Source organism: Zophobas morio, unplaced genomic scaffold (genome assembly GCF_036711695.1).
Source record: "Zophobas morio isolate AGI-343-1 ecotype UQ-CSIRO unplaced genomic scaffold, CSIRO_AGI_Zmor_V1 ptg000020l, whole genome shotgun sequence".
Taxonomy (NCBI): Eukaryota; Metazoa; Arthropoda; class Insecta; order Coleoptera; family Tenebrionidae; genus Zophobas; species Zophobas morio.
Window position 1 is genome coordinate 2,255,507 of NW_026972125.1, and position 27,360 is coordinate 2,282,866.

The 27,360-nt window shown below is 43.4% G+C and overlaps 1 protein-coding gene across 12 annotated transcripts in view; it reads right to left on the minus strand.

Annotated features, from left to right (window-relative positions):
• LOC135131536 (tyrosine-protein phosphatase Lar) overlaps positions 1-27,360 on the minus strand; it is a 305,692-nt gene that overhangs the window by 82,040 nt on the left and 196,292 nt on the right. For all 12 annotated transcript variants that reach the window (XM_064059325.1, XM_064059324.1, XM_064059329.1 and 9 more), the window contains 2 exons: positions 18,477-18,519; positions 3,466-3,554 (listed from right to left, as the gene is read on the minus strand). In XM_064059325.1, the coding sequence (XP_063915395.1) occupies positions 3,466-3,550 (85 nt within the window). In that variant the 5' untranslated portion in view covers positions 3,551-3,554; positions 18,477-18,519. The remainder of the gene's footprint in view (positions 1-3,465; positions 3,555-18,476; positions 18,520-27,360) is intronic.

Genomic DNA, 27,360 nt, shown 5'->3' on the forward strand with positions numbered 1-27,360 from the left:
TGTTCAACGCTTCAAATTACTCAAAACAATGACGAGGCTCCCAAATTTTTCAGCGCGTCCACACTATCACTCATTTAATAACTACTGACAACACACTAAAATTAAACTGTGGACTGGTGCTGTCAAACGGCGACTCCCTTCCAAACTGATACTCCCTCATCAAGCTGAAAAGCATGTAAACGACCACTCTCAAATAACACCAAAATAACGCTAAATCACTGCACTCGCCCGACAACAACAACAGTCGCACCGTGTAGACAGATATAATTACGGCTTTATGAAAACCCATCCGCAAGTGAATTTTGAAACAAGTTCGGCTTGCTGTAACATGACATCAATTAGTTAATGTTCCCCCAGTACATGAGGTTGTGAACGAAATGAGAGGGAGGCGAGAGGACGCCTCTCTAGTGTCAACATCAATTACTTTAATGATTGTTATTGCAGTGGACGACCGAGGAAGACGCCGCCAAGAACGGGACGTTTCAATTCCAAGTCGGCGTCGCTCGGAAAATTAGACGCGTCGGTAGCAAAAGCCTTTGAGGCAGCTGAAGAACTAAAAAAGGAGTATCTTCGTTTATATCTACACCACACAGATTTGCTTTGATTTTTTTTGATAATAGGATGCAGTGAAGAGGACATTTCTTGCGACACACAAAAACGTCGAACAACTATCACGTACATTAATACAAACTCCTAACTTTATCTTCGACAGTTATTACAACGATTTTCCTTTGCAACTCCACTATTTCCGCGGGGTAATAAACCTGTCACAAAACTTTTCTATTTTTATATTAAGGCGACAATTTAATAGACGGTCGCTGTAGACATATGTATGGATGACGCCCTGCTTTTCATCAATACAGGTAACTGCAGTAACACAACGCGTGAAACAAAGTTTCTCGTTTGGTTCAGTTCACAGATCAAGCGATTTTTTTTATTCCTTTACCGCCAGAACTCTGTCGCTAGCAAATGAATATCTAAGTGAATCTGCCAATAAATCAATGCGCACACTAAAAGCAAAACGTTGTGCAATACGAGGCGTAATTTTCACCTGCATCGACATTAATAAACCAAATGAGTAAAAATGGTTGACACTGACGTAACCAAGTGGTGGTTTTTCCGGCACTCGTGATCGTTTTGGACAATTCGAGCGCGTTTTCAATTGGGGCGCATATTTACTGACTCCATATGGAACGGAACGGTATTGACTGACAATGAAATGAAATAACTGAAAATGAATTGGTTCATGGTTTACATTGTATCGTAATTTATTACTTAATGGATAAATTTAATCGAAAATATCTTCATTTCGTTGAGTTATTGAAATGGCGGCCCGTAATTAGCTGGGTCGTGGGGCTATCGATCACTTCCTTAGAACACACTACATACGGTAAAAATAGTTCCAATTATAGAAAAGCACGAAGGGTAAAAAAAGATCGACACGAAATGAACGAAAGAGAAAAAAATTCAATCGAGATCTATTTCAATCCACAAAACGGGACTTGAAAAATTTCCACCGACCGTTGAATAAATTAATCGCGGGATAACCTCTGGCCTGGACTAAAAAAGGACCTTTCTGATGAAAAATTACGGGGTAATTTCGAAGTGGATGGAAAACGTTCCAAATTAACGGCTAGTGAATAATTTATCGGGCACTTAGTCGATGTGGGTCCGCATATACAGTTCAGGACAGGCATCGGGCTGAGACGAGTCCTATTTCAACATTCAAATATTTATTATTCCCCAAGTAACCGTCAGTCAATAGAGGGGCCTTTAATAACACTGCGACGCCGGTGTTCGAACCGAGATGTCCTTACCTGAAGACTCCTATACCGAAGTGGCAGAGCAGTTCGAAAGTGGGGCGTCGAAAAAGACGGGCAAGTGTCAAAGGGGCCCGTTTCTTTGCCCACTCAAAAGAAATCCTATAGTTACCTCGACATGTTTTACAGTGAAGAAACAGCCCAACTTGAGGCGACAACTAAATGGAAATCACATTTTTTCTAAAACAAAACGACGAGTCATGAGCTTCGCTCAGTCCACCTATGTACATTGTGATGCTAAACTGATTAGCTGAAAATATTTACCGATTGTAAACCAAACACGTTGTGATTATATTTTTCGTAAGACTAATCCTGGTCACGGCACCAACTCCCCGTTTAAATTCCAACTTACTTACACAACGCCATAAAAAATGATCTTTGTAGACCTAACTAAATCGAAACGAAAAGCTCTCCAATAAACAAATATTCTGACGCTTCCCCTCCCTCTAAATCCCTCCCGCCAGCAATTTGACTTTTGATTCCCGGGTCTAATTTCTCGCGCTCCTCCACGGCGACAAATTCCATAATCCCCACAATTTTTTTGTTTCTTTTTTTCTGATTTACGTCAGACACCGAGCCGAGAAAATTTGCCTGGCAATCGCGCGATTTTTCTCCTCTCTCGAAAAAAGCTCCGAACGTCCCTCCAAAGAATTAAATTATCTGAGACTGGGCGCCGTGGAATCGTAAATTGCAATGAAGTTAAATTGCCGAAATAAATAATAGGGCGGTTAGAGGTGCGATGGGCGATATTTTGTCGTCGGGTATAAAAAAAGAGTTTCAGCCGCCACTAGAGGACATAATCTCGACGTGGAGGAGCTTAAAGCTCAACCGAACATTATGAAATTCAGAATACGCTCTCTCCTAGTCAAATTTATTCCGGATTTTCGCGTTCTCTTATGTTTGGAAAAATATCACTGCAGATATTAAACCAGAAGGGGTGGGTTTTTTGGCGTCGTAGTCGAAGAATCGTTTAGGAGCTAAACCGGCTTTATTAACATCTGTTGTTTTGCGAGTAATTGAAGTCTGCTGGAGGGTCTTGAGTGCATTCGTCGTCGAGATGAAGAGGTGTGGTCAAGGGGCGGGGGCGACGTTTCTGGATATCTTGACAGAAAGGTCTAAAACTACTGGGTTTTGTAGAGTTATCTACAACAAGTTACAAGACGGCATTTAAGGCAAGAAATAAAGTTATGTTGTTTTCTCCAGTAGCAACTTTTTTCTGCAGGTGTCTAGCTCAGAATCACTATTTCCATCTGTTATATTAAAAAATTTATATTAAAAATCGTTCCATGACGCCTACGCGTTTAACGTTAAAAATACGTAGGTTTTATTTGCTTTCTTCATAAATGGGCACGTTAATGAAATACTTGCCCTAAAAGAAATACGTATTTTTATGTTCGAGTTAATAAGGTTATATTTTTTGCAGCAGGTACAAAAGTTTCCCCCTTCACATTACTCCATAATTCATGAAACCTGTACATTTTTTAGCAACTTCTATTGCTCTAATGATTTTAGCCGGTTAAGTTTTTCTCGATAAATCTTTAATCTATAAAAACAATTAGAACCCGCTTTAGTTCTCGTTATCCAGAAAAGTTTCCCATTAACCCAGACCTTTCTTCGCTTAAAGTAAAATAAGAAAGTTACTCACCGTTTGAGAAGACTTGGCCAGCAGTAGCTAGGATGACGACGGCCAAGAGCGGAACCCCAGTCAAAATGCCGGGGAACGTCATCATCTACCTAGATCAAGAATAAAAGAGAAAAGATATAGCAAACCCTTTGGGTATCCTCTAGTCGGAGCGTAAATCGTATCACAGGTACACTTCAAAAATCCAAAAACTAAAAAACCAACTAAAAACCACCACTACGGAGAATCACAGTTGGACTTGAGGGGATGCGTCACCACCCCGTAAAAGGGCTCAAAATTACAACAATACAACACGTTATGGAAGTTCGTCGGAAAAACACGAAACTGCACCACTACGACATCCTATGAATACAAAACGTCGACTTAACAACAACTACACTCATAAAATTGAACTAGAATCGACAGGTCGGTATCGACGACAATTCGTGGTTCTCCTGCCAACCATCGTGGTCGAAGCGCCCTTTCTTCCGGTGGTTAGAGATGAACATGGACCGACATGTCCTCATTGTCGGCGGTCGCGGCGCGTACCATTGGGGGACGACGGCGGGTCGGCGGCGGCTCTCACGGGACCATCTCTGGGTACTGAATGGTACACACGTGCTCGGGGCGGCGGAGAGGGTGCGTGTGCTTTCGGCGCCGGTAGCGTGGCCACTACTGACGAAGCGCGTGCGAGGGACCTGGACGTCGGCGGCGGCGGCGAGAGAGCGTCGCGGCGCAGGTTCGGCGCGCCGCCGACCGGCCCGCGTCTTGTACATGCAGATGCAGAGATTACCATCTCGAGTGGCTGCCATTAGCCACCCGCGAAACTAGATTGCTTTTCGATTATATCGTCGGAACGAGGAGTTGACGAGCGTTCTTGCTGAGCTGTTGAACCGGCACGGATAAATCGGAACAAGTGAACGCAGAGACGGTTTAAGGGTTTAATCGGATTCTTGGCGGCGGCACCGACGGATCCTCGGGGAGCGGACGGTAAGTGCACTTCTGCCTTATTTATTTGCGTTTACTTGAACGAAAACATGCCGGGCGTGGACATAAAGATCAAGTGGATTCGTCCCCTGATTAAAATGTATAATAGAGAAGACAAAACGGATCGCTGTTTTGGCCCACATCCGACAAAATTAAATTAAAAAAGTACAATAAATCTGAGCAGATCCATTTGATCTTTAGTTATGAAATTTCGAGAATTGAGAAATAAGTCTTTCCTGCTACAGTTTAATTCAGAACTATATAGCGGTAAATGGGATAAACTCTTTAAAATTTTACAAAAGGACTACGTTATACGGTACACTAGTACAGTTCGTCTCACTCTTGGTGACTCGTGACGTCTTTACAGACAACATCAAAATTTCATACCTCGAGAAGATTGAGAGCACAGACTGACCGTAAGATATTAGAACATACACAGCCTCCCTTCCCTTTTTGGGGATAAAAGGATGCATGCTTATATCGGTCGCAATCCTGGTCACGGCACCAAATCTACAATCACCTAGATTATCTACTTATATTTCTATTTGGCCTCTTAACACTGCTTTCACAATTGAAGTAAAACTCCGACCACTCAATTCAACCCGATTGTATTGCTCTCATCAAAATCTTGTTGTATCTAAACAAACCGCAGAAAATTTCACGGCATTCTTAAAATTTCGATTCAATCCAGGACAACGTCGCTGGATTCACAATACGTAGGATCAACGATCACGAAAGCGTTCTGCTCTCCCCTCGAACGCAAGTTCCCTCTGCGGTTCTCTTCTTTCAAACAGACTCATTAATTATTGGGCTTCATTCTTGCGTTTATCGACACTTGTTTCAAAGTCACTTCGCGTCCCCTCGTTCTCTATGAAGCCATCACGTATCTTTGACGTTTCCGTTGGTGTGAGAGCTGTTTCTTGCAAAATTATTTCGGTGACGTCGAGAATATTGGATCGGTTCGTATAGTGCATGCAGGGGCGCACATGTTCCTATACAATGCAAATAGAAAACGACGAAAAAATTTAACGAAATGAGTTTAATATTTTACCCGTTCTAGCGTATGGATTCCATGTCAAAATTTTCTTCAGATTCTCTATTAGGGTATTTCTAGGTCATGAAGTATTCATTTCGATCGACGCAGGCTCTTTACTGGATGAAACGCGGGCGTATTTCCAACAATTATTATGAGAGAATTATAGGAAAAGTTGTGAGAGCGTCTTCGATAGCACAGTTCCGAAAATAAAAGTTCAGATTTAGGAACTAGCGCGTGCGTTTAAATGCAAGACTTGTAAGGAAGTTCTAGTAGCTAATTACGGTATCGAGAATCGTTTGTCTAGATTTAAACAAAACAATCTTCTAATGGCTCTTGATCGTTAAACCGTCTAGACATCTCAAACTCCGAAAGCACCCCTTCAGCATTACTTTTTTTTATTTTTTATAAAAATTCAATTTATTGTTCGCCTCCACGTAACACAAAAACTGGTATCTCTTTTTATCAGTATTTACTTTTCCGTGCTTCATCCCACAGACGCTACATACCCCTCCCTTTGGAATAACCACTCGCCGCCCACAAATCAAGCCCACACATAAAAAATCATACGAGGGCGTCCCTCTTGAAAAAACTTTACATCGAAACTCGTTCGAACTCTCGCTTCCTAATTAATTATTAAAATGACCCCTTTCGATAGGTGTGCAAACCCCACGTCACCGCGTCGGATGTAATCAAGGCCTCCGGATGAACAAAATGGAAACATTGCGGTTTAGGTCGTACCTAGTTCATCCATTTACTATCATCCGACAACACCTACCGAATTCCATTAGCGGTAGTGAAACTTACAATATAGCCGAGTTATTATGGAATTAATTCACGACCTGCCCACCCTCGACGTGATTAAATCATACCCCTATCAGACGAGTCGGTTGTATTAAGGAGTTCGTCGCAGCTTCAACCGTCCAAGTCGAGTTAATTTTCCAATCTGGTACACAACAATCAACGCGTACAATAAGCTCATCTGCCATACAACACCCTATAATTAACAGACTTTCCTCCGGAAAGGTGAAGGGCAGGGGAGGTGACGGTCGAGGCGTTTGCATGAGTGCTGATGAATCGAGATTTATAAAACAGGTTAATGACAAATCGATCCTGGACAGTTGTTAGTAAAGATGGAATCAAGCGGTAAAGTTTCGGGCGTTTGTTTTTTAAAAGCGAGCGGAGCTCGTGGCTATGCACCCAAAATGCACCAAAAACACTAATTAAAAGAAGTGAATAAACGCCGTCAGCTTTTTCTTCATGGCTGTATAGATAGACGTCGTTTCGATGGTTGAAGTGAGACAGATAGCGGGGCAGTTTTTTCCCGTACGTAAACCGCCAACTTTTGTTGAAAACGTTGCCGAAGCCTCGCCTCTCTGCCCCGAAGTGCACAATAAAGAAAGAAAAATTTCTATAAATCCGCTCCCACCCAATTATCTACAGTCGATTCGTTCTAACTTTGCTAGTTAAAGATAGTTTGACGCGAAACCGGTCGTCACGTGATTTATTTAAAACGCCACAGCAACTTCGCATTGTTGCAGCTCATCGGATAATGGCCAATCGGAAGGTTGAACGGTTGCTGCGGACTCCAAACCACCGAGTAATGAACAAACTTTGGATTATCGTAAGGAAAAAAAATCAATCTAAATTCCTCATTAATTAGATGCAAGAAAAACAATCGTTAATTGCCTCGAGTAGGGAAGAGTGGTTCTTTCGACTAGGGTTTTTTATAAATTGGCCGAGTCGGACAATGGGGGAGGTCGGATTGATTATCAAACTGCGGTGGGTCGTAACGATGCCGGTATTAAAGGAATGATGATTGTTATTGTACTGTCAATGTCAAATGGTATAATGAAAACAATCGATGAAGTTCGAATTAGACCTAATGGTTGGATGTACCGAAGTGGCTTTTGGGAATTCGTTAGCGTCGCATGCTACGTATTATCAATCGTGAATTTAAACCTCCGGACGTCATTATTCTCCTTTTTCAGCTCGTGGATTACCTCCCTTACGTAGATCCTCACACGTTTTGTCCGGGTCAGACTCAACTCGCATTTAATGTAACTTCACGCAAAGTTAATAAAAACAAATTCGCTCCTTTAAAACAAACCCGGCCATTAAACAGCACTAATGGATGTTGTTTTAAAACAAAATACACAAAACATAAACCAAAAACGGTCGGCCAACAGAATTAGGCGTATCGCAGCTCGGTACAGATTATCAGCGGCAACTTTGTAACCGGCTTCTTATCACGGGTGACGACTGCCCCCTCTCGAGCAAGGTCAAAAACTCCCCCGCATACTCTCGCGGAATAAAAGCTCGTTAACGCGGCAAATGTACGTTCGGTGTTTATGGCTTTAAGTAGCTCGTTCGAGCCACATTAAGGTGGTATAAGGCACGCCACCTAATTATATGCAAGAAATAATAAAAACCCGCCGGTCCGGTTATGGCGTGCATGCGTCACGTTACGTGGGGGCTGTACCGGGAGCGAGTTTCCTGGCGTTCGCGTGCGCCATATATTTTTCGTCGACGACGGTCAAGGGCCTTCGCCGGGAGTTCACCGGAATCCTGCGACGAGCTTCCGGGCAGACGCCCACGGACGCCGAGATTCACGTGGATCCGAACTTTTGAAAGGAGAGGGGCTCTCATTGAACTAAAAGCTTCCAAGGTTCAACGACCAAGGACGCGACAATATTGTAACTAGTCTGCAATTTGAATATCAGGACTTGGAAAGATGGTTATTAAGTTTATAGTTCGGGAAACGATATGATCGCAATTAGGAGGTTCATGTAATGGGTGGTCGCCGGACAAGCGTCACGCCGTATGGAAATCACCACGAAGGTTTGCACTATGTTCATGAATCCAACCAATGTAGATACACCACCGCAAGAGGATGTTGATTCTGCCATGGTGGGTCTTGATTCCCATACCGAGATTTCCAACGTTTGTCAATAGAGGGCATTCCTCACAGGTGTATATAGGTACTGGAAAACGTCTATCACCAGACTAACTGAAGCATGGGTACTCTTGGAACTTCACAATACACGAACTTCTTGTCTCATAGATGGTAAACCCACTACCACACTTAGTTAAAGTCTTTTATTATTGGGTTCATTCTGGTTCCGAATAGTACAAACACGGTATTTAATTATCCATTCCATGGGACCTAGTTTGTTGTATCGCCTTAGAACGGGCAAGGGTATCTCCGGATTTCTCGTTTCGGATTCATCGTGCCCGTTAATTGGGTTGGACTCGACCCCTGTCCAATCCTACCTGATAGATTAAGTCCTAGTGGCGATTAAGTTTACTAAGTTCAGAAGCCACGTGCAAAAATATTGTTACGATGATCGGTAATTAAAAATCGGCGTGGGTTAAACTCAACAATTTATTTCTCTAGTAACTCAAATTTACACTACTAATTATACAGCGATTATGTACAGAATAATTCCGACTGGAATGGATTTGACTAGGCTCTACTTCTCCCATCTGGACTTCACTGACTGCTCCCGACGGTGATTCCCATTTAAACAGCCACGCGGTCCTTGTCGAAAGGTCGCGGTCACCGCTTCTAGGCTTATTCTGGAGCGTCCATCGCGACTTCCGCTTCCAGAGTCACCCATCATCCCCGCGCCGCACACACTAGAAAACCCATAGGAGTCGTACCGGAGAGAAGAAACATCTCAAGTCATTGATAGAAAGATGGACAGCATAAGAATAGATCGCAGAAAATGTTGATGAGGTTCTCAATGAGGAGAGAGAGATCATTCAACTGGTGCCAACATACTGCCTGATTGATGATTATCTACTGTAAAATTGAAGTGGGATGACAGCAAGGAAAAGGGATCACATATCAGAGGCATTAGACAGAAAACAGTTAAAGTAGATGGAACAAGGCACGCCAATATCTGAAAATTACAATAGTTTTCGTAAAAGTGTTCGATAAATGTAAGCATGTAGATAGAGAAGTTTCGAACGCACGTGGGAAGTTACAATATCAAACTTGGTAAAGCAATAGTTAACAAACTATGTAAAAGAAAAATGGATAAGCAACAAATTTATTGAAGGACGCCAATCAAAAGATAATAAGACGAAAACTGCGAAAACAGTACATCAGGATTCGATATGAACTCTGAAAAATCATACCCGCCAACACAAAAATAACGCCAGGAAAAAAGTTTTTAAATCGTGAATATTTTAATGTGTTACAAATAAAGCAATAATAAAAGCTGTAACCACAGATTCGGTACAACAGGTTTTATTCAATATTGATGACCCCACCAGCAAATAAACAAAAATATGAAAATTTTTGTTGGGTTACTGCTGTTTAGTCACATGATATTTTGACTCGAAGAACACCGCTACCTTTGTTTGTAAGGCCTGTCCCCGTCCCTGTTTGAGAAGGCTCACGTTGCCCGAGCATCTCCACCTCCGCGCTTCCGATCGATGATGCGAGTATAATTTTTTCTTCCGGTGTGTGTTGAGCATTTCCTCGCCTGTTAACCCGAATAATGCGGAGTATCTAATGCTGTTCATAATTTATTATTTAGTAGGTGACACGGAGGGCGGCCTTCCCATTTTCAAAGCATTCCCTCGAGGCAGTTTATTGCGAAAAACACTTAGGTGGAACGGAGGGTATATTTAAGAGATTACACTTCATGATAGTTTTATACTTTCGCGCAGATACATATGGGCCCGGCCAGCGTGTCGGCGCACTAAAAACTTCCAGATTTCCTGGATTCGGAAAATGCAACGTACGAGGAGTTCGGACGGCGGCCAGCAAGAGCAGCAGTTTTTGAAGTAATAAGACTTGCAACGACGCAAACGACGTTTATTAAGCAAAGGACGTGTTTTTTGAAAGTTGCACTCAGCTGACGTCCAATAACATTTGTGTCCGGGTCTTTTTTATTACTTATTTTCGTCTTTGAGTTTGGTCGTCTTCGGTTCAAATCTCTGACACAGCTTAATTTGATGTTCCACGTATGAGCAAAAATGGGTCCAACAAACAGAATTTTTCTTTCCAATCCTTTGCATATGTACACTAGTTGGCGTTATTGGTGTTGACTTTCAGAGCTTGCAGGGTTCACGACTCGGAGCTCTTTCTCCACATTAAAAGTTCTGTTAGGATGTTGGCGCGTTGCTGTTTGGTCGACATTATGAAGTCGTGACGGCGGCATTATTAAACCAGCAGTCGGCCTACGACGACACGTAGAATGGTTTTTCGACCGGTCGGCAAGTGTTTGTGCTGAATGGCTAAATCTACCGCGTTAGGTCTATGCGAAGTAATAAAAGTGTTGTAACCGAAGCCAGATGTCTGTAACAAAGAGTCTTCTAAGAACGTAATTAGTCATCGACGCCGGAATAAAGAGGACGATCGGTAAAACTCGGATGAAAAACTTGTCCCATAATGAAAACCAGATTCGATCCATCAGCGAGACGACCACGTCTGACCCTTCGTGGGCACTCTATGTATATATTAGCCGCATTGATGAGATTGGTCGATCCCGGAGTCGAGTACCTCCGCGTCCCTCGCCTTTATTCAAATCCTTCTCAATCGTGCAGGGCGCTCCTGATTGACCTAACGACGTCGGGCATTGTCGTCGCCGACATTTCAAGAATTATCATAAACGAATTCCGGCCGTTCTTGTTATCCTTTGGGTCATATTTGAGGTAAGAGCCCGTTCGGCCATATTTTATCAGCGAATACTCACCGTACGACAAGCTCCGGCCCACTAGGTGGCGGCTATATTTCATTTTCGCTTATTGAGAGTTACGATCAATGAGCCATAATGCACACATAACCCAAATCGATTTTCTGTGTATATCATCCAACTTCTTGAATACATCGGAGAAAGAAGCCCGGATTCGAGCCAGATGTGCGAGAGTTGCGAGTTAATCGTTCGAGCTGTCCGAATCGTTTCGTGCCGTATAAATCTTAAACACCCCGGCGATACTGTGACATCAAAGACTTGTTTGATGCCACCGGGTCGATATCTGTCGCGCTGATCATCCCTCAAAAAGATGCGTTCCATCACAATCGGCCGATGCTGGAGATTCAATTCTGGAACGTCAGTTTTAATTTTCGCCAGGGTAAATTATAGAACGCTCGCAGACAGAGCTTATTTCGTCCTTTATGTTATCCGGATAAAAATTAAGTTCTTAGTTCTGTCGGCATTGTTCGGCGAAAATGGAATTAGCGGGAGGTCGAAGCCAAATAATTAGCTTTGACATTTGAATTGTGATAATGCTGAGCCTTTACAAGTGCTTTTCTAGATGAAACAATTCATAAATGTTAATTACAAGATCGGTCTGTTTCATAATTGCGGCAAATGTCAACCGGAAAACCGCTACGGGAACCGGGGAGGGACGGAAAGAAGTCCCTTCAAAAAGAATTCTATTAGCGGAGAATAATTGCGGGATTTTGAGTAACCGGGTACGTTTGTGCTATAAAGTTTGAGCTGACGGTGGATTTTTATGATGGAGTTCGTCTAAATTAAATAGGACAAAAAAAACTAGATCGCCAAGGAGCACAGTCTCTTTGATTGAGCCATAGTCTGGTGGCCATCAGATAGCGGCAGAAACTTGTATCGATTCGGGAGCAGATGCTAAGAGTACCATTTATCGTCCAATTCCGTTCTTCCTTTTTCAGCAATTAGAACCTTGTAAAACAAGCGCTCGAAAACAAAACACAAACACATTTCCGCTATCGTTTCACGGAATGATTACATTTCCCCGAGTACAATCCCATGTATTCATTTCTAGGGTCGTCGGTCAGTTCCGCGAGGGATTTCTTGACGTTTCCTCCTCTAATACCCCGGAATTAAGCTATGGCATTTCCAATTAAAAAAGATTCGTCGAGATTAAAACAAATGGAGCCGTCCATACCGGTCGACAACGGAAATCTACCGTAATGGGGCCCTTTATCCACCTGTGAGCACAACTTTATCTAAATTTCCATTCCCTTCTCTAAATACCTTTCTATCGGGAGCGCTCCGGTGATGGTCCTTTGTGCCTCCCTACGTTCGGCCGCGACTTCTAACGGCAATTTAATTGTTCGAGTGCCCGTAATTATATTCGATTGTAGTGCTATAGGAGGGCGAGCGGCTTCTCTATTTATTGGACCAACCATGTCGAGAATTCGCCACTCCGTGTTTGCGCTAGATACACAGAGGCGGGGAATAGCGGAAGGAATTCTCATTTTGCACATGAGCACATTTTCTCATTCTGTGGTATTTATTTCGCGTTCAACGATGGGGCGAAAAATAGACACGCTCTCAATTAAACCACAATGATGTAAATTGTACACTAGATGCCCCGGTTCTTAGTACGTTCGACGATCCATCAGAAACAAATTCGTTTCGCTTGTCCCAGCTTACCGAAGCACCGGACTGCTGTAGACTTGCTGGCGGCGAGTTTTGACGGCTGCCGTCATTTGGGCGACGCATTAGTCAACACTTGTCGCAGATATACCACAACGACAATCTCCTAAGCGAGACTTGCATTTACTCTCTAAGGTAGTTCCTCAGAGGACACATGATCCCATTCACTGATTTCCTCACATCTTGCCCTACGCCGTTCATTCTCCAGTTTGCTTTCTTTTCTCCGTCTCCCACTCTGGCAGCTCACGGCGGCGTCCACAGGTGCGAATTCATCAAGACGGATGTTTCTATTAAAGGATCGCTTTCGCAAACATAATTAATCCGGCAGGTTCGGCTCTATACACGACGAAATGAAGGTAATTTGTCAACTGGTCTGGTGTCTTCCGTTTTCGTCCTGGTTTCATAATAAAGCTGCGCCGCCGCCGCCAACGCTCTGCACACCTAAGATTGTACTGTATTAATTTAGAGCCGTCGAGACGAGCGAGTTCCCATTTAAACGGACGTACATAATGCATCGCAAATGCATCTCCGTTCCGAACCGATCCCACTCCTGACATAATTCCGATGCAGGCGGCGCGATCAGCGCTGTACATTCAAGTTCTGGCCTGCTCATCATCGATTTTCGTCCGGGATTTAATTAAAGATTCAATATTTGTCCGGTGTCTGTGACGGTTTTATTGTTTCGTCCGGCACCCGGAAAATCGGCATTGTTCTCGCGTTCCAGCTTTGATCTCTTAACATTTATCGTTTGCGATGTTGATATTATTAGGGACTCCAAAGAGGCGATTTTTTTTCTTTATTTTATTTCGTTTTTTAATTAACTTTGAATGGAGGCAAGTTTCGAGTTCATGCAGTCGCATAGATCGGCTCGAGAGTTACTTTTCGCGAAAATTCGATGCAGGACGGGAAATTTCTCGTTTACTACTTTGTAATATCGTAAAAGTAATGAGCCACATATTACAAAGTTTGCTTTTACAGGGGCAGACTACGATTATGAATTTTTAACGTCCTGTGTTGGGATTTTCATACCTGAAGAGGCAGAGATAGCAAGATGCGCGACTTGGCGAGGAATAGTTTCAAGGTTCTCCACACAATTTTCACCGTCGAGTTCTGACAGGTTAAACGCATCTAGTTCAGTTCGAATTATCCCTTAAACTTTTAATATTCAAAGCTACACGAATCTCGCTCCTTTCGTTACCGTTGCACCCATTTTTTTTTATTAAGCGCATCGCAAATATTTGTTTACGGCACACCAAACATGACGAAACAAATTAAAAATGGATTTTGATGAACCCCCTCGAGATTCATCGTGTTACACAGCAGGCATTAAAATATTAAAAAAGATCGGCCAGAGAAAAATAAACAGGAACCCGGATATTGACCGGATCACGGTTTTAATGCGATTTTGATCTAGCGTTGTGTCATTTTCGCTATAACGATGTTGTCAACAAAATTAAACTGTTCCGGCTTAATTATTTACGTAAATTAGTTTCATTTAGTTAATGCTGTAACTAAAAACCGACGATAAATTTTGTAATATCGTGATGTATGCCATCAAATGCGTTGCTCCCGGTGTTGGGCCACGCCCGCAATGCAGCATTTGAAGCAGCTTACGGAGGTCTGCCTAAATTCAGCAGAAAATGGGATAGGATTGTTGACATTTCCGTAAGATGTATGCGCCTAAGAAACAGCTCGAGTGTATGATTATAGCGAACGCGTCAATTGCTAAAGAAAATTACGAGTGAAACACAAGGCGTATCTCCGTCAGTTTTTACTTATAAAGAATGGGGACTCGACGGGAATCTTGAGGTGCCACTTCACCAAACAAAACTGATTAACGTAATGTCCTACGGTTTTCTCGGGCTCCATATCTTCATACGTTTTCTTTTCTTTTACTTTATGGTAGTTCAACTGGCGAGGTTACTATTCTAACAGCTAGATCACTTTATTACGTACAAGTATAACGATTTTTAGTCCTTAGCATCCACCACTTCCGCTGATACTTGGTTAAAGAAGTAAATGTCCTTGTTTAATTTACAGCCACTAAAAATTTGATCTACGTCGACTGGGCCGAGCCTCTGGAGATTCGTCGCAGCGTCGCTCCATCATAGGTAAGATCTTCCCTTCGACTGGTTAATCTTTCATCGAAAAATGCGTTGTTGCGGGGCGTTTCGACGGTGCATTTCATTAAAGCGGCCGTGCGTTTCGAGGGGCATTAAAGAAACTTATCGACCCGAGCGAGCTACAATTTTCCTGCACTATTTACTAAAACGTTTCGAATTACTAACTGGCAAGGTGCATTCCGTTCGGGCGTGTCTCGCCTATCGAAAATGTTATGCCGCACATAAGGAAATCAAGATTTATGTCATATTTTCTAATCACGGCATGACACGCAGTCGGGTAATTTACTCCCGGTTCATGCAGATGCCATTACTGTGTTTATTTTGCGCGTCGAGTGCTACAAGAGCGTCCAAGTTAAACTAAAACTATATCAAAGGAAGCGCGTAACGAGATGTCGTCTTTGTGAAATCGATAGTACCTCCTCGCGCCCTTTGACTACTATTAAACGTTACGAATTGACGGCGATATTGCCATAATCTCCGACTCGCATATATAAGATGTCAAAGAAGTCGCTCCTCGTTGAAATAACAAAGATTGTGTCTGAAATTCGAGGACCGTCGATGGCTACTCCTCGTGTCGCAAGAGTCTCCAGTTTCGAAACGCGGAGAGGCAAGATGTGTGTTATTGAAACTTGACAGCTACCCGGCCGTATTACTTCACAGACCATCGACCAAACATTCCGGACAACACTTCCTCCTTTTATTAGATACCTTTTATCTTTGTAATGGCCAATTCGAGAAACTTGGCCCGGTTCGGCTCCCTGAAGAATTTAAACCGGCAAAGAGGGACGTGTCGGTTTCCACTATAAATTAATACTTTAAGGGCGAACGTCACGTCACGCGTCGTCTTTTCCGGACAAAGAAACGGACGAACCCGGGCCGGAAAAAAATATCGCTTTCGGTCCTCGTTGTTTGGAGAGGTCATCAAAGACGTGCTGCGGGTTCGGTACCGAAAGGGGATGCTAATTTCCGGTAAATTTACTGTTTGCACTTGCGACGATGATTAAATACGACTCCCTTGACGATTCAACGCAGACCGAACGCAAACTCAGGTGGTATCCAATTATTGGGCAAAGGTAACTCGTTTTTATGCGGGGAGTTATGCAAATATTTGGTGGCGCGCCGGTACTGACCGCGGGTGGGTATTTACATTTTGGCCAAATTGAATTCGGCACGAACAACTTCCTACTACTCATCGGCCTTTAACCGACACAACTTATGTGAAAGACCGTCAATTTTTAACTTAACACGGTCCAGTCGTGGCGCCCAACCCGGGGCCGCGACATACCGAACAGAACTCTCAACACCGCATGCGGCTCGCTCGGTCCGGTCGAACTAATAAAAGTTCGCCACTTCGAAAACTCAAATGAACCGTACATTCGCGTGCATGTATACTTGAGCTAAATAATTCAGAATGCACCGTCGGAATGGCTGGTTTCCAATTTTTTTGCCCGCCAAGACATAACCGCCGGGGTATTTACGTACAAATTGCCCACGTCTGTGGGATAAACGGCCCATTTTCCACTCGCGCCTGCATTCACGTGAGCCGCTTGGGCGGCAATTAAAAGTGGCTAGAGGTTGCTTACGTTAAAACCGGCCGGTGTGACGCATCGCTATGCTTTTTCACAGTCGGATGGAAATATCGGTTTTCATAATGAATGCCTTCCGTCGGCTATATCGAACCGAGTCGAAAGTAGAATGGATGTTGTGTATACGCTTAATTGCGGACCAGTAATGGATGAATTCGGTTCGATTAACTGCTGAAAGTAGGATAAATGTTTCCACGCCACAATATATAAACGCACATTAGCTATCTTGATGTTTGATACGGAAGGATGGATACGTTATATTGACGTGGCCCACGCATCATCCCGCGGGGCACGCCCCCTCGGGCTCCTCCCGGAGGGTCCACAGAGTCCGGAGTCTATTCAAAGTCTTGATTGACCTAACGACGGTATTGTAGCCGCAGGGGTCGCAGAAAAGATCGAGAAAGCTGAAAAGGGGGAAGGGCGGCTGCAGATTATACGTTTCTGCATCTATTACTTTTGATGAAACGTTAACTATTTTACAGAGATCTCAAAGTTAAATAGGAACTCATTGATGCCGTTTTAGCAACGACTCGCTTTAATAGAGCGTCGAAAGTTGTTCAAAGACTGCATCTAGGTTTAATTCGGTCGGTTATTTATTTTTGAGCAAGACTCCGAGGTCAAGTCGTTCGTTCCATCCCGATGCAAATTGCTCTTCGGGATCTTACCTCAAGAAAAGTTCTCGATCGGGAAACATCAAATGCTGATTAAGCTCCATTGTGATATTTATACTGAATTTGAATTAGTCCATATCTACATAACAATGAGAGCATCGAAGGTGGGGTGTTTCGCGGTAGACCGCGGATTACCCGCCACTCGCCATTTAAATTGTAAAATTCGCCAATTGATTCCGTCCTCGAAAATATAATAATCCCTCCGAAAAGAGACAGAAGCGACGTCCTTGAGCCCGCAGCGTTCGCCGCGAACAGAAGAACAAACAGGTATAGAAGAATATCACATATTCTTTATTCTGTCAATCAATCAAAATTTATTCAATTTGCCGGGTTATATTTGAGGAATCTGTCGGTCGCACCACGTGCCAGCAGAGATAAAACCCCGCACAATGAAACCACTTCAGCGAGCCGGCTACAACAGAGATATCTCGATCGAATCGTAAATCCGTGAATTGTGGATGTGACAGTCGATTGTTTCGAACGGATGGGTACCAGCCGGTACTCCGGTAGAAAATTGATTCTGATTTGTGATTTTATCGACACGGCCAAAAACCGACGACTCGGACAAACAAAAGCTTGTATATGGAGGGTGAAATTGCAAGAAATCAAGTTATTTATACCGCGTACGGGATGTTTCCACCCGATACACATCAAAAGTTGCTCGGATCTAGGAACGAACTCTCGAGATGGCCTTTTCGAACTGCACCGACCGGAAAGCATCCACGAAGTTTGTTTTATGTCGTCTGGACTCCTCGAGGGCAACTCTCTCGAACGCCCCCAGGACGGATGTGCGGACTAGACACGGGTCATTTTAGATATCCCGACCGCTCGAGTACTACCCGTCGACGAACGGCAACTGTTGGAACGGCTCTCCTTCCAAAAGTAAAATCTTGTGCGGCGATAGTGAACTAGGACCGCAACAACTAGGACTTTCTTAGTTTGCAACTACCGCTCAGATCATGCGATTGTTGACTAAACTGACGCTCGTCATTCTGTCCTCTCAGCCGCCAATAAAAAAAATCGGCGCTTCCGTCGCCGCCCATAAACGTTCTCTTTATGATTATGGTCGCCCGACGCAACAACACGCCGCCGCCATAAAATATAATTTCATTCGGAGGTTTACAGTTTTTGTTTAAAAAGAAAAAGGTCGACGCGGATTCAACTCCGCATGTGATGGTTCGGATATGTCGTCGACACTCTCATGTGGTTGTGATCCATCCGTGGTGGTGGTGTTGGTAGTGGTCCCGAATCATACTTACCGGTGACGTCGCTGACCCGACAACCGAAGCCCGTGCTGCTGATCTGGAAAACAAGAAAAGACGCAAATCAATTGATGCTATATAAAGAACGATCCGCCTGTATCCGTTCGGAATCCGTTTACTCTTATTTAAAAAAGCCCGGCGTAAGCTTTGGCACGTTCGGCGCTCATTGCCTCACGTGTACGGTTATTCGCGGTGTAATGTTACAAAGCAGCATTCCCAAACATGTTGAAAATGTACCGGCGGAAAACATATAACAACATTTAGGACCAGCCGGAAAGTGGAAATTTCTTCCGGGAGGAGGATGGCTGTCCTCTTTGAATGTGCGAAAGGTAGGCAGTCATTTTGAGTGAGGGAGCGTGTTACGAATAAAAATAATGAGGTGGTAGAGGCGGAAGAGTGGCTGCTTTGCCGCAGCTAAGGCAGCGGAACATTCTACAACGGGATATGATTAAGAGCGATTTTATTATTTAAAGTAGTTAAATGTTCGGTTACTTTTAATTAAATTTAATTTATAACGAGTTTCTCCACTCGCTAGGATAATTTAGCTTTATTAAAAGTTCGAAGCCGACAGCGAACTGCGGCATTTCTTTCGGCGGGAGATACGCGGACTGGGATTACGAGATGAGATGCATTGGGGGGCAACGATCACAACAATTTCTGAACAACGAATAACAGAAATTGTTGCTCTTCTGTTACCCTTCGCCCGAACGGAGAACCGGTGCTGCGAAAAAAAGGGGTCGTTGGTCGAAAAAACCTATCGGACAACAAGAGACCACAAACTCTTAATATGCACTCAAAAGTACATAGTCCAAGTTCTGTTAAAACGGGATACGAATGGTTGGCGCAACGCACATCGGTCTCAGACTTCCCAAATTGTCTCCCAGCCCCAAATGAACATTTACACGCCGAAAAATCCAAATCGACACTACCCATAGAACCTAACGCCCCCGAAAATCCCCCAAGAATCCCGTAAGCAGCGCCATGCAAGTCCCGAGGCCGGCTTATGCCTGAGCCGTACTTTAGGACCACTAAATGTCGTCTGTAAGCTAAACCGATAGCGCAGATATGCATCGGCCGGCGTCGTTGTATGAAGATAAAGACGCGTCCTGGGAGTCCGCATTCTCGAGCAGACCATCATTGCGGCTTACATAATGCGAAACGACCAGCGACTGAGACGCCAGCCTTGTTTGCTTTAAAATTGCAAGGGGGTCATGTGTACACATTCGCGGAGAGACACGAGTTAAAAATTTAAAGAGACGAATAATCGCTTTGTGCTCTCGGTGATCCTTAAACATTTACGAGGCGTAAAGCCCAAAGAAAAGCGAGCAATTTCCACAGACTCGAATGACGCACAAACAATAACCGAGAAAATTATGAAGAAAAATTCTAATTACTTAACTCGCGAACGGGATCTACGTTTTCCACGTAACATAAACATCAAGAACATTGTGTATTATTATTAGCTCTTAACAGAGTCGAGAGCCTTTTTCCTCCTAGGCGGGGTATTGTTTTAAAAGATTAGAATTGTTTTAACAGCCCCGTTGAGCTGCTCGACACATGTTCGTGTCACATCTCCTTTTATAGTCGTTAGTTGGAGCAATTTATAAAAGTAGTCGCAGAGACGGAAAAATCGACTCTCGAAGACTTGACGGAGTAATTTTAGACGTGATTATTTCCCGACTTTACATGTAGCGAAAATTAATACCCGAACCGCATTTGCAACTCGAGTGGGAAATAATGAAAAAACTTTAACGCCGGAAAAAATTTCGACGGCAATAAGTAAAGGAACAAGAACGATATTGTGGATTTATACAAGAAGTTACGAAGTTGGCGGCCAGTTGGCGGACAAAATAATTAACCGCTTTATATTAAAATTGCTTTTTAATCCGGGGCTATAAATTAAAGATTGTATTCAAATTAAAGCAAATATTAAATTATCCACGTTTCTTTCATTATTCTCTCATGAAAATTTTAAGCCGGAAACGTTGTATCACTGGGACAAATCTAATTTAATCAGGAGGGACGCAACTCGACTTAATTGATTCGTGTAGCATTCGGTTTTTAAATTTGAAAAAAAAAAGAAGCGAAAGAAAGAGACAAACGCCACCCTAATTCCGGTTTCTTTCTCAAAACGCGTTAAAGCGTAGGAGAAGTTTAATAATGGTGAGTGCTCGGCCATCTATAAACACATAAAACTCAGCGAAATGATTAATAATAAACACGGCAATAATGTGATTGTAAACGTAACGGCGGTACCACCTGTTAGCGACTCTGTTGCTAATCGATAGATGGCATAGAAGGGTTGCATACGCGAACGTCAACATACAGATTTTGTTTTACAAACAACATCTCCCTGGATATACCGACATGCGGTAAAAACCAAATTTGATGACAAATTGGATAGCGTGAACGAGTTCAACGGTGTAACCGTTCCCAAGTTGCTGACCACAACGACTTGTTAATTCCGTCTTCCGGCTTAAGATTTTTGGAATAATTTAGAATCGTCAAAAAAGACCTATTTGTTGCATCCTTGTTTCCGTCGTCTTCTGTTTAGGAAAGATTTGAATGTCGCAGGTTAGTTGCAAAAAATTATCTTGACCTGACACTTTGCTGACCCTTAACAACGTCAAATAGAGTCGTTCCACGCCAATGAAGCGGGGTCGGTACATTTTATATCCCGCAGATTCTCGTGAAACTAACAAGACTAAAAATAAGGTTTTACATTTTACCTGAAGATTTACAACATTTAGTCGTCGAAAGAGTTGTGTGCATAAAGGCGAATGTGTTACACAAAAGCAACCATAGGCTCCACAGTGAAAAACTCCCACTCAAGTTTTAAGCATTTACAGTATTCACAAGTCTGTGAGCCGTCTGTGCAAATGTATGAAATATGTATAAAACTGAAGCGGACTCCAACTTTCAACAGTCGAAAAAAGTTGCAATACATTTTACTATATTACATTTTACACTTCTGAAGCCTGAAAATACAAATTTAATTACTGTCCGTTTGAATTTTTACTCTCGAATTTCGAAAGTTCGAGAAGTGAAAACCCATTTCCATTAAATAAAATATTCCACTGACGTGCTAAAAACAATGAATATTAAAACGACCCGGGTTGACTCGAATTACACCCTCATCGTGCAGCTTGTCGATATATCCCGTATCGATAAAGAGACCTTGGAATTGTATATTTAATTGGACGCTGTAGTACTTAACGCAGAAAGTATCGATCAAGCATTTCTGTCAGAATTTACGCACAACATGATAAAAATAACTTTTAAAAGAACTCGGAGCAGCTTTGGAGCGTATTCATATTATTGTCGCTTGAGTGCATACAGCTGAAAGACTATCCACGTATATGGCATGTACGTACCATACAGCACTGTATTTGTGTAACGCTGTTGGTACGAGTGGCTCACAATTAAATCCAAAATGGACATGACAAAACTACAATGGTACGATACAGGACTCGGGAGGATGTGATGCGAGCGAAATTATTTCCGTTAAACATAAAAGCTACGGAGTCATCACTTGTTGTGTCACATGTATAGAGGATCGCATCTTTTACGGTTCCTAAGACTGGAATTCCCTTTCCCGCACGCAAATCATCTTCAACTTGTAAACTTCTCCGGCAATACCAAAACAACTCGCACGACGCCAACTGCAGCCCGAACTTTCCCCTGAAAACTCGGGAAAACTTCACGTTGCACTTAAAATTCATCGTAGATTATTTCCATTGAAAGGTCGGCCGAGCACGTTTTCCATCCCGTGAAACGAGCCAATCACTACCCGAAAAACTTCTTCGCAGCCGATTCTTTCGAGTTATTGACTTCAATGAAATATTAATTGCGTTCGCGTTTAGCGACACGACCAACGGCAAGTATCGCAGTTTTATCAGCTGTCATTTCGTTTTATTGTTATTTTATGTAGCGCGGGGACCCAAAACTCAACATCCCCGTCCCTCCGACGAAGAAGGGTTTTCGGGTCAAAGATCGCGACCTCCTTCCGAGTCACGAAGCCCGGCGAAATAACGCTCCGCGCCGTTTAAATAATGTCTGCCGAGATAAAGCGCGAGCGTAAAAATTTACAGGATCACCTACATTAAGGAAATGTAAATAACAGAGTTAGCTGCTCATTATTTAGTAACGATGCTTTTACCGCAAGTCTTGGAAGTTGTCACGGACGCCACCTGATGTCCGGATAAAGCTTTTTCGGTGACAGCTTCTCCTTTTATGTCGCGTTCGTTGCGAAAAGTTGACGGGAAAACGTTAAAACAATAATTACGGAGAGATAACTGGATACGGAACGTCTCCTTGAACAACCAAATTAGAGGCGAGACAGCAAGCCGCAGTCTTCCTCCCACGAAATTAAGGTGAAAAATCAATAACCGGCGTTTTGTGCCATTTTTTTCCAAGCCGTTAGTCTATCTGCCGCAAAAATACGACATACCGAGTGTTTAACATCGGTCTACGAAAATCGCTTTCGTTCACTCGGTTGGCAGCATTACTAACTTCACAGGGAACGACCTCGACATGCAGACAGAAGTAATTTCCACTCTCTCCCACGTCTGCCGTCAAAACAACGCTCCGATGTAAAAAACAAAACCGCTGCACTTGGTGGCGCGTGTGTTGGTCGTGTAATTAGCCGGTGTCTGCCTCGCGAAACTTTTAATTCGCTTTTATTTCGTCAAAATATTATAATTTGTGCGCAGGCAGAGCAAAGTTTGTTATTGCTGAAGTTAAGTCACTCGGAAGAATTTTATCAGATGGGAAGCTAAAACCGCAAAATATCGCCGAGTTGATTCTTTGAAAATAAATTTCCGCGCCGCGCACACCGCCGCCGCCGCCGACGTCGCGGCGCTTCTGCGAAATCCAATTACAACTTGACTAAAATAACTCGGAGCAATTTAACACGAAGATTTCGTTACGATAAGTGCAATAATCTTCACGTACGAAATAATAGTGCTCCAGACTCATTATTGTCAATGTTCCTTTTTTACCTCGTTATATTGGACTCGAGTAGAGCCGAACGGGACGAGGAAGCGAGTCCGTCTCCAATAATTACGTCACATTCGACAAGGAAACGTGCGGACGCCGTTTTCGAGGCGCCGAAGTTTGGAGTCGGTCATCCCACTTCCTGCGGCAAAACGCCGGGACCGTCGAATTAAAACGTTCGCGGGAACTCCAGGTAGAATCGTAAAATAATTAGTTTCTTCGAGGAGATTACCTCCGGACGCAAACTTGCCATTTTCCCATAAAAAGCGACGCGATTATGGCGGCAACGTCCGAGGTTAAGCCCAGCCACCGCATGTTTCATCCACTTTAAACCGTCAGATTCCTTTCGGAATTAAGCGAGTTCCAAGAGCGTCGTCGTAGCAACCACGTAAAGAGGTTCCTCGCAAAGAGCCACCGCTTCTTAACTTTCCGCGGAGAGATGATGGAATGTCGGTGGTGAGAGGTGACAATAATGCCTGAAACGTTGGCAATGAATTATGCAATGAATAAGCTTTGCTAATCTGTGGCTGGAGCTCAGCTCCAGACTTTAGTGTTCCCGAGGGTAGAGGGACGTGCCGTCGTTGCCTCCGTTTCATCCTCTCATCCGACGACCCGACACCTACTGCGTAGGTGCATCATCCTTTGTGGTGTTAACAAAAATCACACACTTCCTTCAGACTGGAGCATCCGCGCGGAAAATTATGCAAATGTTTAACGTAGCAAGGATACTTTTTCGCAGGAAATTAAATACGGTTTAACGCAAATTCAGAACGCATTTGTACATGCGTGCTTCTACCAGAGCGAAATCTTCTCCTGAAATGTGACGTCGAGAGTGCCACCTAAAGCAAAATCGTACAGATAATATGTGACCGAGATAAGTGAGAGGTTATGGTAATTTCAGGTAGTAACTTGGGAGGTAACGCCAATAAAGTTCAACATATCATATCAATTGGCTACAAATCTCGCGATTACGTTCCGACCTAGTCGACTCGCGGATTTTATTGCTTATTTATTCACGAACCTGTATCGGAAGCAACCGATCGCATACATACCGAATTTATGACCGACTGGAAATAAATCCTCTTTTTCGCTATAATAATTAGGACGAACAGTACTCCGATTGATAGGTGAATCATCCAAAATTGATACAACCAACGGAAGTGTTATTTATAGTATCTCCTGGCTAACAAATACCCATGTAAGTATAATTGAACGAGTCTATCTGAAACTAAACAGCTGCTCGTCGATAGAGATAAAATCGTTGTACTCCACAGCCCCGACTAATTAGGACGTCAGCACGGGAAATGCAACTACTCTAATCCCGAACTTGTATCGACTGATTTGCCCTATTTTAATAAAACATGGAGCTAAATTTACTCCGCAAGCCAATTCTGCAAGATATGAATAATTTAGTGTACTGAATGCATCGCAACAAAAAATCTGAACATATCTCTGCTTTTACCGAATCCCTGGTGAAACTAATTTTACGTACCGTACAAAATTACGAAAGTTGCGGACACGACCCCGCGTTGGGCGCCAAATTCCCGATTCCTTATTCGGCCGCCCGAAACGATCCTTCAAGTTAAGAACGTCAATTTGCGTCGGCAATAACGTCGGGGATCTAACGCGTCCGATCGCAACGTCAAGTCTTCTCTGGGTGAGGCGCGCGCAAGAACGTCATATAGCGTACGTTATGTTTATGCGGGTCCTGGGTCCGAGTCGTCGTCGTCGTCGGTCACGTGGAAGGATGAAAAATCGCTCCCCGACGCCGATAAAGCGTCGCCATGTTGATATCGGAAACCTTCGCCTAATAAATTCTTTGTCAGCGTAGGACTACCCTCGAGCAAATTTATTTGGAACGGAATAAATTACCGCGCGGCATTATGCCTCCATTTGGCAAATAGCTTCGTAGCGAAATTAGCATTTCAAAAGAGCCGATATGAAACTTGTTGCACCTTTGTTTCTTTGCATGAGGTTTCCCAGCGTTCACTCATCCTGACGCTTCCATTGTTTGGTCTATGGTGCACGTTCCGATTTCACATTCCGTTTGGATAATCTGCGGATTTTCAGGACGAACCTCACAAAATTCATTACGTTTTGATCTATTTATACGTCTGTATGCCAGCGCCGGCTTCTCCACTGCACACCTCTCATATAAAATTCCGAACATACCGGAGACGTTACAAATAAATTCCGGGATGCACCGCCGCATCCGCAGAACGAAATTAAAACGTACCACCCTTTTCGCCTCGTATCGTTCGGTCTTATCTCCGGAATACTAATAATACTAATTTAATGAGGCAATTTCACTCCGGAAAAACCCGGAGTAATTAATGTCCAGGCGGTATGTACGAGCAAGCAACCGAGGATAACAACATCATAGACAGTACAGAAGCGAAGAAGCTGCACCCTACGGCCTCAATTAAGACATATCATTTATATAAAACGCTCCGGACGCCGCCAGCTTTTTATTTGGCAACACTGCTGTTTACAGCTGTGCCGGTAACAAATGTCCGGAATTACTGTACGTGGCGCTTGTGACCGCAGATCGGGCCGTAATTTCGTTTTTGTTGGCCGATTTAATGCTGTCATATCGCGGGACGGAATTAGAGGGGATCAACTCTTCAGCGCTCCGGTACCGTTCCGGAGATATATCGGTGGGGGAGCCTACAAACGAAAAGTACTGAGGATAGCAAAAAGACGTCTCTTTTAAGAACGAGAACGTGGCCCCATATGAAAAAAAAAAAATTCAAGTTCTTCGGAGAACCCTTCAAACGTGGCTCTCGTGACATTCCGACGAGCTACCCATTTTACCGCTAAAGTTCGGTTGTTGAGATCCCATTCGTTAGAATTTGAGTTTCCGGGCCCGTCGCGTCGGCGTTAGTGGAGGAAACTGGGTCGTTTCATTCAATTACGGTTTGTGAGGCAAGATGACTTGATTATTTCTCGGTGGTTCGTATTTGTCATGCTAATCAAAAGTTTGTACATTTTAATTACTCTCGAGTCAAACATACTGAACCTAAGTACACATCGAAACCCGGAAGTCTTCGATAATTGGGACGTGCTCAGAATGCGGACTCTCCGATTTTTCTAGCTTCTCGGACAACGGCGAAAGCGATCGCGTCAAAACATAATCCGAGCACGGCAATACGGTGACGTTGAAGGTCTCAACTTCAATTTCCGAGCTTTTATTTGTGGAAGGAATTAAATTTTATCCTGTTTATGAGTTGACGGGTTTCCCTGCTTCCCGAGAAAGAAGAAAATTAGCATTGCTGGCTGCTCGGTAATTAAATTACGCCGATACAAAATTATAAACTTTATAAGGTCTTTTATATTCTTTGCCTCCTTATTTGTTCCGTTCCGACACGTCCCGCCGTGAGCTCGGATAATAAACGTATACGAGAGATGGGGAGACCGAGGAAGAAAGGCAGCTTCTATATGAGTCAAAAAGGTGCGAGGTAATTGCGAAACCTTGTTTTATACTTGCCCGTACTCGTTCATAACGGGGGTTGCCGGGTTTAATCCGTGACTTGTGCCGCTAATATTGGTGCAGTTTTATGACACACTGGCCGCTTTATTGCTATTTTTAAAATAATTGCTCGTTTACGTCGAACGGGAAACCGTTTAATACCGGAATTCAATTTAAAGATTAAGTTTATGGCGGTTTCCGACGCGGAAGTTGTACTTTTTCAAATGGTACACTTGTCGCGTCGACCAAAAAAAAATCGGACCTTCATAAATGTCACGCTTTTATTGCCTGCGCCGAGCTTACGTTAAGTCGTCAAGTTTTAATCTTTGAACGCAATCAGACCAAAAGTGACGATCTTATTGCTCCTGTCCTGTGGGACACACAATAAACGCTGTTGAGGCGCTCGGAAAGTTAAGA